The following is a 16,732-nucleotide window of genomic DNA, read 5'->3' on the forward strand; positions in this document are numbered from 1 at the left end:
CATCCTCCCATGGACCGAGGGGGAACCCTGAGGGGACATTATATGCGGACAGTAACAGTCACCATTTGGCGGGTGCTTAGCTTCAGCACTGCACACTGAGGGCTTGATGAGTGTGATCTATGCCCGCACGTCCCCAAGAGGCAGATTTTACCTCCATTTTACAAAGAAAGTGCAGCACGCAGAGGTTGAATAGCTTACCCCAGACTACACAGCAGGCAGGCGACAAGACTATGCAATCAGCCTCACCCAGGTCACCACTCTGCTTCATCCCTTATACAACATCAACCACCAGGTCCTGGAGAAGATGTCCCTAAAATGCCCCGGAGTTCACATCCTAGGTCCTTCCGAACCACAGAAGTGATCTCCTGCCCCCTCACCCCGCAGCCTCCATGCTCCCTCCCTCTGCTGTTCCATCAAATCCCTCCTCCTTCTGGACCCCGCCCAAATCATTCCTTCGAGAAGAAGCCTTCCTGGATAACTCCAGCCAGGGCTAGGAAAAGGATAATGCTTTCCTCAACCCTTCCAGAGTGCTGTCTCACCCCAGCTTGGCCTTGTTCAGCCTTACACTGTCCCTTGTCTGACTGTCCTGCATTGGTGCCATTCATCACTAGTGCCCAGACCTTGTTTCTCCACTGAGACGTGTTCTTTGGGAGCAGGGTCCTGCGGGTAGCAAGTGTTCAGGTGGCAGGGGCTACGGAACACCGTGGTTATGGCAGTGGGAACTGGAATCGGAGACATTGGTTTGATAGCTGGCCCTGCTGTTTAATTGGCTGAGTCAGCTGAGCGAGTCATAAAAATCTCTCTGTGCCTTAGTTTCCTCAACTGTAAAATGAGGCCAACGTGAAGGCACACCTCCTAACAGCTATTGTGAGAATTAAGCAAGAGGCTTTAGCACTCCACCAGGCATGTGGCAAACAACAAGTGGAGGCTACTCGATTGCTCCAGAAATGTCCTCCAGGCAAAGGACAGGAAAGTCAGCTCTTCGAACAAGCAGGTGTAGGCGCCCGGTTTCTTCTGTACGAACGCCTTCACTCATGAGTGCTGACGTAAATCCTGGGGCCAAAGTGGACCTTGGCAATGACCAGCAAATAGCCTTTGTTATGAACCCAGGCAGTGACCATATCACCAAGACAGATCTGAATGTGACTGAAGCCTCCAAAATTTGCCCTAGCTCATCCACACACGGCCAGTTTTCACCGGCCTTTTCCACACTTTCCAAATATCTTTGAGGACAAAGAAAACCACAGCAGTGAGGCTTGAAGGGGTAGTAGTGGGTAGGATGGGCCTGGAGCAAGAGGCAAAGATGTCAGCCAGACAGTAAATAGCAAAATGCTGTCAGAGAAACGGAAGTATTATTTATTTTCAGACTTGAGGTGTTTTCTCCTAAACCTTGAATCAACTTGATTTTGCACTCTTCCTGCACGATTTTTCCATGGGGTTGTTTGGAGACAGGAAACCCCCCCCAAAAAACACAGTTCACGTCTAAGGACAACAGAATTGCTTAAAATGGGGTGTTGGGGGGTGGGAGGGACATGCCATACCTACAGTGAATTACCGAACTATGGCCTCACTCACAAAGCACAGCAATGAAAAGTTATGGGCTTCACTTTTTTTTCTCCCAACCTTAGCATAAGACAATATCAGTTTAAGAAGAAACAGCAGTTGCTTCTTCAAAATATTAAAGCAATTACTCTCCAGACTGGCAGATTTTGCCCATCAGGCCATCTCAGAATATGAAGCCACATTTCATTAGGCTTTAGAAACTCACTAACTAGACAGATCGTAGTAACTGGTCTTTTGCCATTGACTGAAGGAGGCTAGAGATTGTGTAAAACTACAGAGCCTCGAGCAGATTTATTTTTGTTGGTTTTGTTTTGTGGTAAGGATATAACTTTCTTTTTTCGAAATGGATGTCTATTTCCTGAGCAGGTTCTTAGGGACGGGCACAACCTTAAGGCCTCAGTGAGGAGCTGCTGGCAGTAAGCTGAGAGCTCACCTCAAGCTGGTCTCCCAAAGGTGGGGGGGACCCTCCTTTGCTCCCACACCAGCTCCTCATACTGCTGCTTTGCCCAGAGTGAGAACTCAGTCAATTTTGCCAACTCCTGTTTTTTTTTAACCTTCATGTATAATGAGACTTTAAAATTTTTCTCATAAAATCTTAGCAAATGTCAAAACCAATTAAAGAGGAATGTAGATCAAAGACAGGATAGTCGTCTTAAACAGCTAAGCTTAATTTCGGAATCCTCACGCAGGAGAGGAAAGAAAGGGGCAGGGAACCTTCAAGTGAAGTCACATTTTTCTCCACAAAGAGGCGTGGAGAGCCGGGATGCACCAGGCAGAGGGTATCATCGCCATGCTCATGCCAATCTGGGCCCTAAGCTCGGCCCAGTCCCAGGAGAGGGCTGGGTGCCTGAGAATGAAGTCTACAGAGAGGAGTCGCGAAGGGCTTTCTCACTAGTGTTTTTCTCCATTCTCAGCTACTGGGGCCCAGAATCCCAACTACCAGAACACGCTCAGGAGGGTCACATGCTGGCAAATGGTGCCACACAGATCACAATGCCAGCTCTTCGATCGCAATGAGAACACACACCTAGAAGTTAGGGGGAAGATGATCTTTCAAATGAATCTTGGGGTGGTGGTGCCCCCCTGTGCCTCAGAGCTGTACTGCACCAGAGGCACGAGAGGGAAGAGATGCCCCCGTTAGGAAAAGTGGAAACAAACAGCCTGTTGATCACTAGCTCGTGTGACTGGTGATGGTGTGACAAGCCTTGGGAAGAATGAAGACCCATATGTGAGGCCTCTGACTAGATTCTGGGATGGGAAAGATGGCAGGCCCTGTCAGGGAGGATGCTCATCCCACCGGCCCTCTGCAGAAAGTCTTCTAAAAACTTCAGCCCAGGGTGTTCGAAGAGTCAGTCAGGGTGACCAGAAACTGGCCCAAGGCGGGAGGGAAGACCAGGTTGATGTCCAAGGACACTGAAGGAGGAATGACTCAAACTCTAACCAGAGGCTGCAGGAACCCAGGAGGTCCTGGGAAAGCTTTAAAATCAGTCTCTTGAGTCAAGATCTGCCTTAGAAGCAAACAGGTACATGGGAAACCCTAAAACTTCTTCCCAGTTCTATGGCCGCAAGAAAGAGCAGACGGTACTGTACACATCCCCACGTCCTTCTGCTCTGACAACGTGATGATTAAATAACATCACAAACTGAAGCCCTTGCTGTGTCAGGTACCAAGCCCAGCACTTTTCATACTTCATCTTATTTCATCCTCACTTTGTCTTTTGAGTTAGGTATTTGGCTCCTTATTTTGCAGACAAGGAAACTGAGGCCCAGAGAAGTGTGGTTACTTGCCTAGGATCCAACCCTGCCAGACTGCAAACTGCAGTATGCCTAGTTCCAAACCTCCTGTTCTTACCCCAGAATCTCACCCTTCCAGCCAAACACTTATGCTTCATTGAGTATGACCCAAGAGAGTTCATTCCCATCTAGAGTGGAAGTTCCGAACTTCTGGAGGGAAGGAATGGGGTCCTGTTGATTACAGTACCCCCAGGGCCCACCGCACCTCCAGGGAGGCGAGCTCAGTGATGCTCGCTGTACAAAGGATCCAGCCTGCTTTGAACAGTATTTAAAGAAAATGCTCAAAATAAGGAAGGCAAGACATTCTTGTCGAGATACAGCCCCAAACATCGAGAGTCACTGCACACACTCTGAGCCTTCTGAAGATTCAAACTAGACCCAGCTTCCCAAGGGACCTCCGATATTCCTTCCTCTTTGAAATGATTGGTGCTCCCCTGAGGCTGAACCCACCCCATCGCCTCCCTGTGGCACCTGGGCCTGCTCCTCCTGCTGCCCGGACCCACCCACACTGTAGCAGAGTACCAGAGGCCTGAGAATACCAGGCCCACCTGAGCCCAGGTGAACGAAGGGCCTACCTTGGTGTCAATCTTCCAGGTGATCTCCCGAATGCTGTGAAACCACTCAAAGAGCTCTTCCACCTTGTCTGTGGCAAACTCCACCGGAGGGTCACCCTGCTTCTTGGGCTCCAGGATAAAGACGAAAGGCTTCTGGTTTTTCCCTTGTGGGGCTTTCACTTTGAGAGAGAATGACAGAAGTCCTGATCAGCCTGTTAGAAGGCCACAAACACCAGCTGCCTGAGCCACTTCTGTCATGAACCCACCGGACCGCCATTGCTGTAATCATGGTCACCATCGACTGGAACATCTGATTTGTATCAGGCAGTGTCTAGACTCTTTACACACGTTACTGCTTAAGGTACACACAGCCTGAGTAGTGTTCTCCAAAAAGATATGCCCACGGACTGACTCTGGGACCTATAAACGTGACCTTAGTTGGAAATAGGGTCTTTGTAGATGTACTTAAGAATCTCAGGACGAGATCATCCCTGGATTTAGGGTGGACCCTACATCCAAGAACTAGCGTCCTTATCAGAGGAGGAAGAAGGAACTTTGAGACACAGGAAAGATAGCCATTAAAGACGGAGAGATCAGAGGGATGCGGCCTCACGCCAAGCAACACCAAGGATAGCCACCAGCCACCAGAAGCTAAGAGTGAGGCATGCAATAGATTCTCTGCAGAAAAAGTGCCTTCTAGATAAGAAAATTAAGGCTATGAGAGGAGAAATTATATCCCATCTAACATTATTCACTAAACTCTGATCCCTTACATGCCAGGCAATATTCTAAGGAGATTACATGCTGATACATCTTATTTAATCCTTATCGCAACATTTTAAGGGTGCTACTCTTGTCATGCCCACTTTATAGGACAGGAAACAGAGACTCATTGAGGGAAAGTATGGAAGGTCACAGAGCTAGTAATGACAAAGCCGAGGCTCGAATCACATCTAACTCCGAGCTCCCTCTTCATAACCACTAAGCCACGCATCTGTGCTCTGCAAATCTGGCACAGGAGACAACGTGAATAGCAATACGGCTCATCCACTAACTTGCCTGGGGACATTGGGCAGGGCCTGTGGTCACTTAGGGGCTTGGCTTTCTCGTCTGTTAACCTGGACAAAGAGTCCCTGTCCTACCTACCCTATTAGATTGTTGTCAGGGGAAAACAAACAAACAAACAGGTACTAAATAGAGAAAGCAAAGCACTGTCACTAGAAGCAGCACGTTCCTCACGCTGCTGTTATCTGAGGCCTAACGCCATTTTCAGGTCCACGCCCCCCACACTGAGAGTCTTGGAGGGAAGAAGCCCCGACTAATGGATGGATGGACTGCAGGGAACGTGGAAATGTGGGCTGCTCAGAGAAGGAAGCTGCTCGGGCTTCTTGCCCAGATTGTTCTCCTCGTTGCCTTCAGTCCCTTTGTATACAAGCCACTCTATCTCCATTTAAAAGCGCGCATGGTCAGGCCTCAGGAAGTCCCACGCAAATCACAGCCCTGCCAATGGTGTACGAGCCTGCATGCCCAGGGCCGTGCATTCACTTTGTCCCTTGCACCAGTCTCCAAGGTGGGCAGGCCGGGTTTCCTGATGCCCAGCTGAGCAGCCAGGAAGCAGAGGTTCAGAGACAAGTGACAGGTCCAGGGTCTCAAAGCAACTGAGAGAGACAGAGCTGGGCTTAGAACTAGATCCTCCCAACTCTGTGCTCCATTGCAGCCTGACCTACAGCCCAGCTCCTCTTAGCAAAGCATGGGAAACCCAGCAGGATCCCTGAAATTACAAAGAAGCTGGGAAAAACACCTAACATTTGTCCAGCACTTACTCTGCACTAGACTCTGTTTGCACTCTACAGACCTTAATAGGAGGCATAACATTGTCATCGGGACCAGCCTGGCCCAATACTCAGCTTCAGCATCCAGGTCAGACCCAGCAACAGCCACCTCCTTGCCTGGGGCAGTTCTGAGGCCAAGCTGTAGGGGATTTGGGTGGGAATCCAGGCTAAGACCATGTGTGCACGTACCAACGTTATAGGTGTTGAGATCCAATATTCCTCTGCAAAGAGACCCTAAGGGATTGTCTTCAATAATCTGTGAAGAAACAAGACATAACTCGCATTTGTCTTCACAGGAAAAATCATAAAAGACAACCTGTTTCCAAAGCACACCATTTAGCAAAGACACTGCCAGTGGAACTGTTTAAAATGCATTTTCATCACAGGATACATCCAGGGGGAGAGAGCTAAATAATGAAGCATGTTGCCGATGTGGACCAAGCAGCAAGCAGGCGCCGGCAGTTCAGCATTTCATTTTCCAATCTGTAAAAAACATGCCTTGTGCCTAGAACAGGTTCTGAAGTGTTTCCATGGATCCGGTTTCAAAAACGTCTTAGACCCTTTATAACATTATTATGAAATGGGACTCTCTGGACTCCTAAAACCCAGCTCCAGAACCTTCTGTAACTCCGTATGTCTCCAGGAGCAAGACCCACACCACGCACTGTATTCTGGCTTTGAGGATTTCTGGGTCTTGGTCAGCCTTCCAGCTCCACCTCCCACTGGACATTTGAACCATCCCAAGGTACAGGCAAGATGGGAAATATCTCGGTCTCAGGAGAAATGGCAGAACTGTACATCTGTCCATTAATGTACTCCCCCACCCCACCACCAGGCTAATGCTGTGGGGGTAGGGGCACCACAGACGGAGTCAGTGAGGGGGTCACGTCTCTGTCTCAGATCAGACACACAGAACACAACTATGTTCCCAGCACCACACCTTTTTTTTAGGCTGTGCCTCCCATCTGGAATTCCTCCTGCCAGTCTCTTGCTATTGATCTCTAACTTGACTTTTAAGGTTCAAATGTCCCTTCCTCCATGCAGCCTTCCCAGACTGCCCCAACTCCCTTAGGAAATTCCCTGGGCTCAAACAGGACCTTAAAATCCTCATTACAAAGAGTTCATCCCTGGTGCAGTGCTCTTTCACTTAAAGTGGCTGCTCTTTGAGCCTTCTGAGCGAGAGGAGGTGGGGGACAGAAATCGGGTTTGTAATGTCACTAGGAGGGCCTCGACTCAGCTTCTACGTAGGACCACTCGCTTATTCACACCGACCACGTTCTGAGAGTCTAGCTGGCCAAACTCAATGTGTTTTATTTGCAAGCTGCTTTAAGCAAAGGACAAATTCCTGTTTGGCTATTTTCACTTTAGAGGGAATTATCCTGCATATTCAAAGCCTTCCATCCCAGCACAACCTGATTAAAACATGATGGCCTGTCACAGTGACTTTCACCCCCCATAGCTCAAGGGACAATATCCTAATTTCCACATCACTCTGTTGTCCCTGTTCCAGAGCTCCATTGGGACCACATGGCACTGCGTATGATATGTACCCACTGAGATGGCTCAAGGGGTTCCCCAAAGAAGAGGATTGCCAGGTCCCTCCCTGTGATGACGGAGACTCACCTGCTTCTCCAGCTCCTCCACATCCACTGTTGAAATGTCCTCGACGTAATTAGACGGGAAGTACTGCTGGATTCTGGTTCCGTAGTCTCCTTTCCACCTAGATAAAAACAGGGCATCAGAGGGCCCAGAGGGCGGTGTTAATAGTCCATCACTGCTCGTTCGGTTCCAGCTGCTGATGGGAGAAAGGCAGCAAGTGATCAAGTGACCAGAGGAGGTGGTCACTAGTTGTGACAACAGAGCACCTCAGAGGGATCCTCTGCTTTTTTATCAGCGATGACTGATTAGGGGGAAATCCTCTTACCACGATCTTAATATTTGGTCAAAGACACCCAAAGTCAAAAGTTTCAATGCTTTACGTGGACATCAGAAGCCAGAAAAGATGCAAACTCTACTCTAGAGCAGGTCCAACCCCATTTCGGGGAGGGCCGTGAATTTAGAGACAAGGGTAGCATAAAGAAGGTTCTGGAGCCAGAAAGCCTGGACTCAAATTCTAGCTCCACCACCAACTACATGAGCACTCTGTGGCTCAGACTCTCCCTCTGTAAAATGGGGATAATCCCAGTTTCAGAGGATTTATTGGGACTACAGAGGTTAAAACATGCTAAGAGCTTTAAACAGCACCTCGTACGTAGTAAGTGCTCAACACTGTTAGTTCTCGTTCAGCTAAAATACTGGCCCCGACCTTCTTCCCAGCTCTGTGACGGCACTAATAACATGGGACATAATTGATCCATGAAAGTGTCTCAACTCCACCAAACTGTAGGTGCCTCCAAGGTTCCCCCCGCCAAGTCTAGTGCCCGGGCATGCAGGGATCCTCCTCCAGCCCCTCTCCGGGGCCACTTTCTGCAGCCGGGGGCACTGTCCAGAATGCTTCTCTGACCACACCACGGTGATGGCTCCCGAGGCCTTCAGAATCAAGCCCAGACTCTTTAGCCTGGCAAGCAGAGCCCACATGGTGTCTTGACCCCAGGGACTCTTGGACCTCTACTCCTGCTTCTCCATGACTCAAACTTGACATTCATTCCAGCAACCTGTCACTCCCTACATGTGCCCCCCTCCCTCGCCATGTTGCCATGGATGCTTTTTGTATCCAGCTCTCTCCTACTAACCATTTAAGACTCGGCAAAGATGTGCCTCTTCCAGGGAGCCTTCCCTGACTGCCACCTAGGTTGATTACTCTTCTTCTATGCTCCTATGGCATCTGTCCCCAGAGCTGCCAGAACAGTTTGCACCTTATATTTACCTTATCCATCTGTCTTCCCCACAATGTGACGCCTTTCTCAGTCTTAATCAAATCTGTACTTGGGGTAGGTGGGAAGCACTTCACTAATGTTTGTTGACCTTAATAAGCAGAGTAAGAATCAACTGTCCCACAGCCTGGTGGAAATATTGGACTATTCATTGTAAGGCATTTTCAGGCTCTTTTCATCTTCATTTACAGACCCATCTCAGGCAAAGGCTGGCTGTATTCAGGGTGACCGTATGCACTGTTTACCCAGAATTGAGTGGTTTATGCCTGTTTTCCAGGTGTAATTATTAACAATAGCATCCCCTTCACTCTCAAATGCATCCTGGTTTGGACAAAAATTATTTGATCCCCCTAGCTATACTGGAACCAGTTTAGGAGGACACACTAATGCCACCAGAGAGAGAATGAGAAATGGGGGGACCTCAGCTGGGCATATTACCCACAGTCCCTCACCAAAGGCCATCATGCCAATCTCTTAATTCATCTAAGGTGAGAAACTCAGAAATCTGGAGAACTCCACATCAGAGGTGTGGAAAGGCATGAGTCTATTTCACATATGGAAAAGTATATGATTTGGAGTCATCACCTGGGCTCTACCCACAACCCAATACATCAGTCATCCGCACAGACAGAACTGGGACCTCAACAGAGGCAGGTACAGAAGCACAGTGAGGGCATGCTGGGCCTGGGGGAGACTTGGATTCTGGCTGTGCCACTTGGGTAGAGGGACCTTGGGAAAGCCGCACCTTTGTCCTGGAGAGAAGCGAATGGGCAACACCTGGTTGGCAAGCTGGGGCTGGAGCCTGCAAAGAGGGGAGCTCTGGGGGCTGCAGTGGGAGAGCAGACATTAGCAGGGAGGCCAGATGTGAGCTCCATGACCCCACTCCAGCTTCAGCAAAAAAAACCTCTGTGACGTGACCTTGACTTTGAGAATCTAGGTAAGAATTGGGTTGGAAAGAGGGGCTTCTCCAACTTAGAAGATAATAAAAAAAAAAAAAGACCTTGACTTTGAAAACCTCTGGATCTCACACATGACTTAAGAGTGTAGGTTCTAGGGTCAGAAGTCCTGGCTCAAACCTCAGCCTGCTGTATGGCTTTGGACAAGTTACTGTACTTCTCTAGGACTCAGTTTCCTTGTCTGTTAAATGCAAGTAACAAAAGAAAGAACCTTATGGAATCATTGTGTGGATTAAATTAGTTATTTGAAATAAGTGTGTTAAATGGTGCTTGACACAGAGGCGCTCAATTCAAGCTGCTATTCCGATTTCTCCGTCAGGTCCAGCTATCTTGTGGAGGAAGAGGTGCAGATCTTGTGAGGTGCTTAAATCTGTGCCAGCGCTCATGGTTACGAACAAGTTCTTCTTGCTCTAAGGTAGAAAGCATCCCACAAAACCACCTGCCCAGGGACCTATGGATGGGCAGTAAATTTTTTTTTCCAGGTGAAAAGGGGTTAGAGGTAACTAGGTACCTTTGGCCTAAAAATGTGCCCTCTTCAATCCAGGATGGTGCCATCGCACAGGGCACAGGACTAAGTCATTGCATAAACATTTGAATTTAAAATGATGTGCAGGCCTGTGTAATGGAAACAGCCTGCACTACTTAGTAGCTGTGTGACTTTGGAAAGCCTCATTTGCCACATCTGTAAAGTGGGGACAATCACAGTCATAACGCCACAGGTTTAGAATGAGGGTTTGGTTAGATGACATATGAAAGCAATTAGCATAGTGCTTGGCACACAGTAAGACCTCAGTAAATGGTAGCTGCCATTACAATTAAAACAATACATAATGTGATACGATATTATGTAATTATTATTGTGTATCCACTTTTCCAAATAGAGCATGCATGCATCAGGCCACTTTCCAGAGAAGATACAACCGGTCAAAGCCAGCTCAGAACAGGATGCAGATAAAAGGAGTCAGAGCTCAGCTAGCACTTGAGTCTCAACACCAAGAAGGGACCAGTCAAGTTCATCTGCCAAGCGGCTCAGCCTTACCAGCCCCCGGGTTCCTTGGAGACGTTGTGAATGAGAGCACCACGGCAAAAGCTCAGCTCATCACTCTGCTTGGCTTTGTAGTCATACAGAGCTTTCACGGTTCTCTGAGGCTTTCAGGGAAAACAAGAAGGAAAAGGTCAGGCAGACAGACAAGAGCAGAGGGAGGCAGCTGCATTCCCAGGCACTTTTAGTTCTTCTGATTAGGGAGTAGGAAGCGTCAGTCTGAGGTTGCAGTGCCATCTGCTGGAAAAGTTCTGGCATTGCGAGGGAGCAGTAGTCCCAAAGGGTCGCCAGGGATTGGGGATGGAGACTGGCCTGGTCGGAGCTAAGGGCGCTTCAGAATCACTCAAAATTGCTCAATTTTCTCAACAAAGAAAGGATATGCCTTTCAGATTAAGCCACACCACCACCTCTAAAGTCCTCAGTGCCTATGCTCAACACTATTCCTGGCCATCCTGAGCCTCACTAATATTTTACTTAGGCCAGAGGTCCACTAACTAGACTCCTGCAGAACACTGACATTTTTCAGGAGTAACTGAGTTGCTCCTCCATTATATTTATCAAAAGGTAGTCTCTGCAGAAACAAGTAAGCCAGAACTGAGGATAAAATTTTTCTTCAATGAATTTGCTTTAATGCTTGCTGCTTGGCAAGCATAAATCCGTGGCAAAATGAACATCCACACAGCAAGCAAATATTAATGGGAAAACCTCTGAAACTGTCAAACCCGTTCAGATCACCAACTTTGCCCTCTTCTACCCAAGGAAATGGGAACAGGGGTTTTATAAGAAATCCAGTAAAATTGCTCCTGAGAGCACAGGCTATGGAGTCAAATCTGTGGATTCAAGTTATTTCTCTGCCCTTTACTACTATATAACCTTGAGGCTCTCTCAGCCTCAGTTTCCCCATATGTGAATTGGGAATTAATACTTTACATGCTTTACAAGGTTGTTGAGACTATTAAATGAGGTAATGCATATAACAATAAAAATGACGATTTTTGCATTTCTTCAGAGTTTACTGCTCTAGGCCTCTGATCTATAGTATCTCCTTTAATCCTCCCAATGACCATGACAGATAGACAGCAGTATTATTATGCCCACTGTATAACTGAGAAAACTGTAGTATAGAGAGATGAAGTATCCTTGTCCAAGGTCAACCAGCTGGTAAATGGCTCAGCTCAGAGATAAATCAATCAATGTGCGTTATTGCCATAGTTCATGATGTTCCTTAAGAAGCAATCTACTCTGGGTTCTATAAGCTCTGCTATAGGAACCTCCAACCAGAGGCTTACCGGGTCTCCTGCACTTGTCTCCCCAACCTGCAAATGGAGCCTGCTCTACCTGCACATCTTGCTTTAAGGGTGGATATAAAGATTGGACTACATCTCTGCCCATGAAACTCCACAGGTCATTGCCAGGCTCTAAGGCCACAAGGAAGTGGTAGAGGTGAAGGTGCCACATAATGGCTTCCATAAGGAGTAAGTCTCCAGCCTGACAGGTGGTCCCTCATGAACTACACAGAATAAACCATCCATCAGATGACCAAGTAGACATGCTGCAGTGCAACATGGCTAAGAGCACACACCTTGCAACCAGAGTGCCTGGGTCCAAATTCCCCCACACTTTCCTAGCTATATGACCTCAGCGATTATTTGACCTCTGTATGCCTCAGTTTCCTCATCTGTATAATGGGCACAAAAGTAGTACCCACTGCATGGGGCTGCTGTGAGGATTAATGAGTTGTCAAGTGCTTAGAACAATGCTTGATGCTTGGTTATCAATATGTTACCTATTATTATTGATCCAGTCATTCCAGTTCTAAGAACTCATCCAAAGGAAATAATGCAAAAGATGCCCAAAGCCTCACACGTGAAGAAGTTCATTTTAGTGTTAACTAGAAGAGCGAAGACCAGGAACGACCCAAATGGCCATTGATGGGGACATAGCTAAACTGGCACAGCCACCCAGAATATTCTGCAGCACTGAAAACATTCTTTTTTTAAAAATTCCAAGCCACATATTTCATCTAAATTATTTGGCCTACCTGGTTAGACAAAAATGGTAATTAAGAAGATTAGCAATGGAGAAGCCCACAGGTAGGCACGTGGGAAATGAACAAAGCAGAATGACAAGGGCAGGTGCAGGTGGTAGTTACTGCAAATTACACGTAAGCAAAGCCCAGAAGAGATGGCACATCCCAAAATGCAGAGAGCTACAGCGTTAGGGTGGTGAGACTAGGACTGACCATTTTATCTTGTTTTCAAAGTGAGTTTTTTAACTGTTATGTCATTTTTCACTCGTAATAATAGTAATTTTTTTTTCAAGGCATTCACTTCAGCTAGGCAACTGGTGATCAAATTCGGCATGCAGTTATGTTTTAATCTGGCTCAATTAGTAGAGGAAGATTTATCTCTATAACTTGGTGTTGCAAGGATTTAAAAGTGGGGAGATTCCACATAAAACATCTATATTATTGGCTTGTCTTGAGAAATCATTGCCTGCTCTCCGGGAAGGCACTGATGGACTGATCGTGGGGAGTGGCTGCCCTTGAGATAGGCTGTGTGTTCCATGGTCTCCACCATTCCCTGACATCTGGCTGACACGAAGCCATGGCATTCTCACTGCCAAAGCATTTGTCACTTCCAGTAAAAGTTTTCACAGTGAAGCTAAGTCCCCTAACACATTTCGCATACGGCTCCATTTGCCCGCAACTTTTTGAGACTTCACTTCTTGCTGAAAGGGATTTGCTTTGGCAAGGATTTTAAGTTAAAAAGAAATCCACCCCTGGATTTCTACAGAGCCCACCAGTGGGGCCCCTTCCTGAGAACCATCCACTAATCGTGAACCAGACAGCCCCTCGAAGAGAAAGTTCGCTTTATTCTTCCTCCACAGGCCCAAAGTAAATTTGAGATGAAACTGGAGCAAGGAGGAGCTGGGGGCTAAGAGTATAATCCAGCCCTACCTGCATGAAATTAAACAACAGCCAGGGTGGAAACATGAGATAGCGTTCACACTGCAAAGAGGTCAGTGAAACAAATGGAATTTATAAACACCACCGGCTCAGTCAGTGAGCAAGAAACATTTGAAAGACTTTTAATTAGAAACTGTTTGGCCCAAAGGTGGTTCATCGAACTTCGGAATTTTAGCAAGGCATAGTCATATTTGGATGGAATTCTATTAACCTCTTCCCTGAAACTAGATGTCACATGGTCAATCATCGTTTCTTCAAAAAAAGAAAAAAAAATTTTTTTGGCAAGTTTTCTAAGATGTTCCCTTGCCCTGTTATAACTAGGGGGTGGACTCCATGTCAATCTGAGGACCAGGAAATAGTGTGAAATAAAGGTGAGCACTGTACCATAGAAGGATTGATTTCACTGGGATCCACATACATTCTGCTGACGTCATACAGGGAGTTTACATCTCTTTCCTGAAAAAGAACAAAATAAAATAAGTGGAACTGTCCATGCTCCAAGCACCCTTGTGGTTTCCTACCCTCGGATAGAAGAGTTGAAACTTCACAGTTTATTCATGCCTCATGAGTAGAGACAGTAAGAAGCTATAAAGAAGTTTCTCGAAACTTGGAAACTTTACCCCAAAATGAGAAAGGCTCCTCTCCTGGCCTACTGTTTGTCAGACACTGTGCTCCTTTGTAAAAACACAAACCCCAAGTGTGCTAGAGCCCCTTATGTGTCTCTTCTGACCTGCATTCATGGTCAACAGCTTGAAACTGGCCACCATGGAAGTATTTACACCACAGAAATTGACAAATGCCACAAACCGGGGCTTCTTTCCACAGAGAGCTGGTTAAACATTTTCCCACTGAAGGCCCATCCTACCCCCTGCCTCTCTCTCACTGGGCTCTGGCCACTCCAGCTGCCATTCCGTCCCTCAGAGTCACCTCGGGGCTTGTGCCATGGCTGCTGCCCCACACAGAGGTGGCTTCGCTCACAGCAACCTTGGCTGATTCACTTCCTCTTCCAGGTTTCAGCTCACATTTTAACCCTCTGCAGGAGGCCTTTTCTTGACCTCCGTGACTCCAATCCGATGTAATACCCACCCCTTGTGGCATCATCCTGTTTGATTGTCTTCAGCTGTAATTCGCTCTCCCTGAAGGCATCTTATTTATGTGATTATATGTTGTCCAGCTCCCCCGCCTAGAACCTAAATTTCCCAAGGGCAGACTTGTTCAACCATACTCCCAGTATCTAGATCAGTTCTGGCACATGGTAGGTAAACAATAAATCTCTTTTCAATAAGTTAATGAAGGCACCTGATACGGACTGAGACATAGTAATCGGAGCGGGTCCCTTTTCTGCTCAGAACCCTCCAATAGCTCAGAGTAAAATCCAGTGTCTTACAATGGCCTACACCATGCAGTCCCCTATTAATCCCCATCATTATTAAGTTCTACCCCCACCCTGTCTCACTCAATTCCAGGCACACTGGCTTCTTCTCTGTACCTCCAGGCACACACACCCTCACCTCAGGACCTTTGCACTTGCTGTTCTTTCTTCCTCCACATAGCTGCATGACCCACTGCTTCACCTCCACTAACGTCTGCTCGAATGTCTCCTTCTCAGTGACATCTTCCCAGACTACCTTTGAGAACTGCAACCTCTTCCCCATCACTCTGTATCCACTTATCCATCTGCCTGGTTTGTTTTTCTCCATAGCAATTATCAATGACTGACATGTGCTCTGTATTTTTTTTTTGTCTCATTTATTATCTGTCACCCTCATACTAGACTGTAAGCAGCATGAGGGTGGAGTCTTTGCTCACCGTTCAATTTTGCATCCCCAGGACCTAGAGCAGTATCAGACGCGTGGTAAGTACTCAATAAAGGTTTGCTGAACGAGTGAACAGATGAATTATAACCTCAAACAAGATATTCCACGAATCACTAGCGAGTCAACCTCCTACCATATTGTAGCGTTCCAGGAGCTCGGGGGTCACGGGGTAGCGCAGTTTCATCTTTCGGTAGAGCGCGTGCTTCTCGTAGTAACTGACGAGTTCCACCAGGCTCTCAAAGTAGGCAGAGGTCCCTAGCACAAAGTGCCGGCCATCCCGGTTGATGCGACAGTGCTTCACCTTGCCCTTGGCCCTGGAGGAGGAAGACCACACCAGGCTGACAAGCTGAGATCCTGGCAACCAGACAACCAGCCTCTTAGAAAGAATCTAGTTGTAAGACACTGGCTATTATCCATCCTTAGAGGACCAGATAATAAAGAGGATGTAGTGCTCCTATGGAATACAATGATGTGGGTCTTTTCAAAACAGGAGAACCTGTATCTCAGAAGAAATACTGAGTGACTCAACAGCTCTTCTTACCCTTCCACTCCTCCCCAACTACAGGACTTGACTTTGAGAACATCCTAGTGTCCAGAATTAGGGTCGGCAAACTATGGCTCACAGGCCAAATCCAGCCCATCTTGTGTTTGTAAATAAAGTTTTATTGAAATCCAGCCACATTCATTTGTTTATGTATTGCCTGTGGCTGCATTCACTCTACAATGGCAGAGCCAGTTGCAAGAGACCATTTGGCCTGCAAGTCCTAAAATATTCAGCCTCTAAAATATCCTTTTTACAGAAAACATTTGCCAGTCTCTACTCTAGAACTCTGGGATTTGATGCGCAAATCCTTAAATCTTACCACTAGGAAGATGTACCCAACTAGTACAATGGTGAAAATTTTTTTTTCCCCCAAAAAGGAAACAAGTCTTTTATTTCCTCATCTATTTGAAATAAGAGGCAGGAAAAATCGAAAACAGAACACTCCTGGGTCTTACTAGCTTTTATCAGCAAGAATAGAAACATTTGGGAAAATAAGTTTTGACCTTAACTTTACAGCCAAAAGCATCTTTTTATTACAACTGTCTAACAGCAATGACTATACTCATCTTTTTAAAATGTTGCACCTTAGAGATATTTTTTATGGTTTTAAAACACACATCCTGTTTAAGCCACTTCTTCAAAAAGCCCTGTACAAAATGCTAGGAGACTTCTGCTTCAGTAGCTTATTTTCAGTGATATTTAATAAACTGAAAAAAAAATACTGCTGAATAGAAAAACAAGTTGCAGAATGAAACTATAGCAAGATCCCATTTGTAATTTTTAAAAAAG

The 16,732-nt window shown here is 46.7% G+C and overlaps 1 protein-coding gene across 1 annotated transcript in view; it reads right to left on the reverse strand.

Annotated features, from left to right (window-relative positions):
- PLCG2 (phospholipase C gamma 2) overlaps positions 1-16,732 on the reverse strand; it is a 137,016-nt gene that overhangs the window by 35,044 nt on the left and 85,240 nt on the right. The window contains exons 20-25 of the mRNA XM_039888809.1: positions 15,533-15,713; positions 13,967-14,038; positions 10,612-10,721; positions 7,367-7,463; positions 5,933-5,999; positions 3,933-4,090 (exon numbers count right to left, since the gene is read on the reverse strand). Of these exons, the coding sequence (XP_039744743.1) occupies positions 3,933-4,090; positions 5,933-5,999; positions 7,367-7,463; positions 10,612-10,721; positions 13,967-14,038; positions 15,533-15,713 (685 nt within the window). The remainder of the gene's footprint in view (positions 1-3,932; positions 4,091-5,932; positions 6,000-7,366; positions 7,464-10,611; positions 10,722-13,966; positions 14,039-15,532; positions 15,714-16,732) is intronic.

The sequence above is a fragment of the Pteropus medius genome, unplaced genomic scaffold, assembly GCF_902729225.1.
Source record: "Pteropus medius unplaced genomic scaffold, Ma_sr-lr_union100, whole genome shotgun sequence".
NCBI classification, from domain to species: Eukaryota; Metazoa; Chordata; class Mammalia; order Chiroptera; family Pteropodidae; genus Pteropus; species Pteropus medius.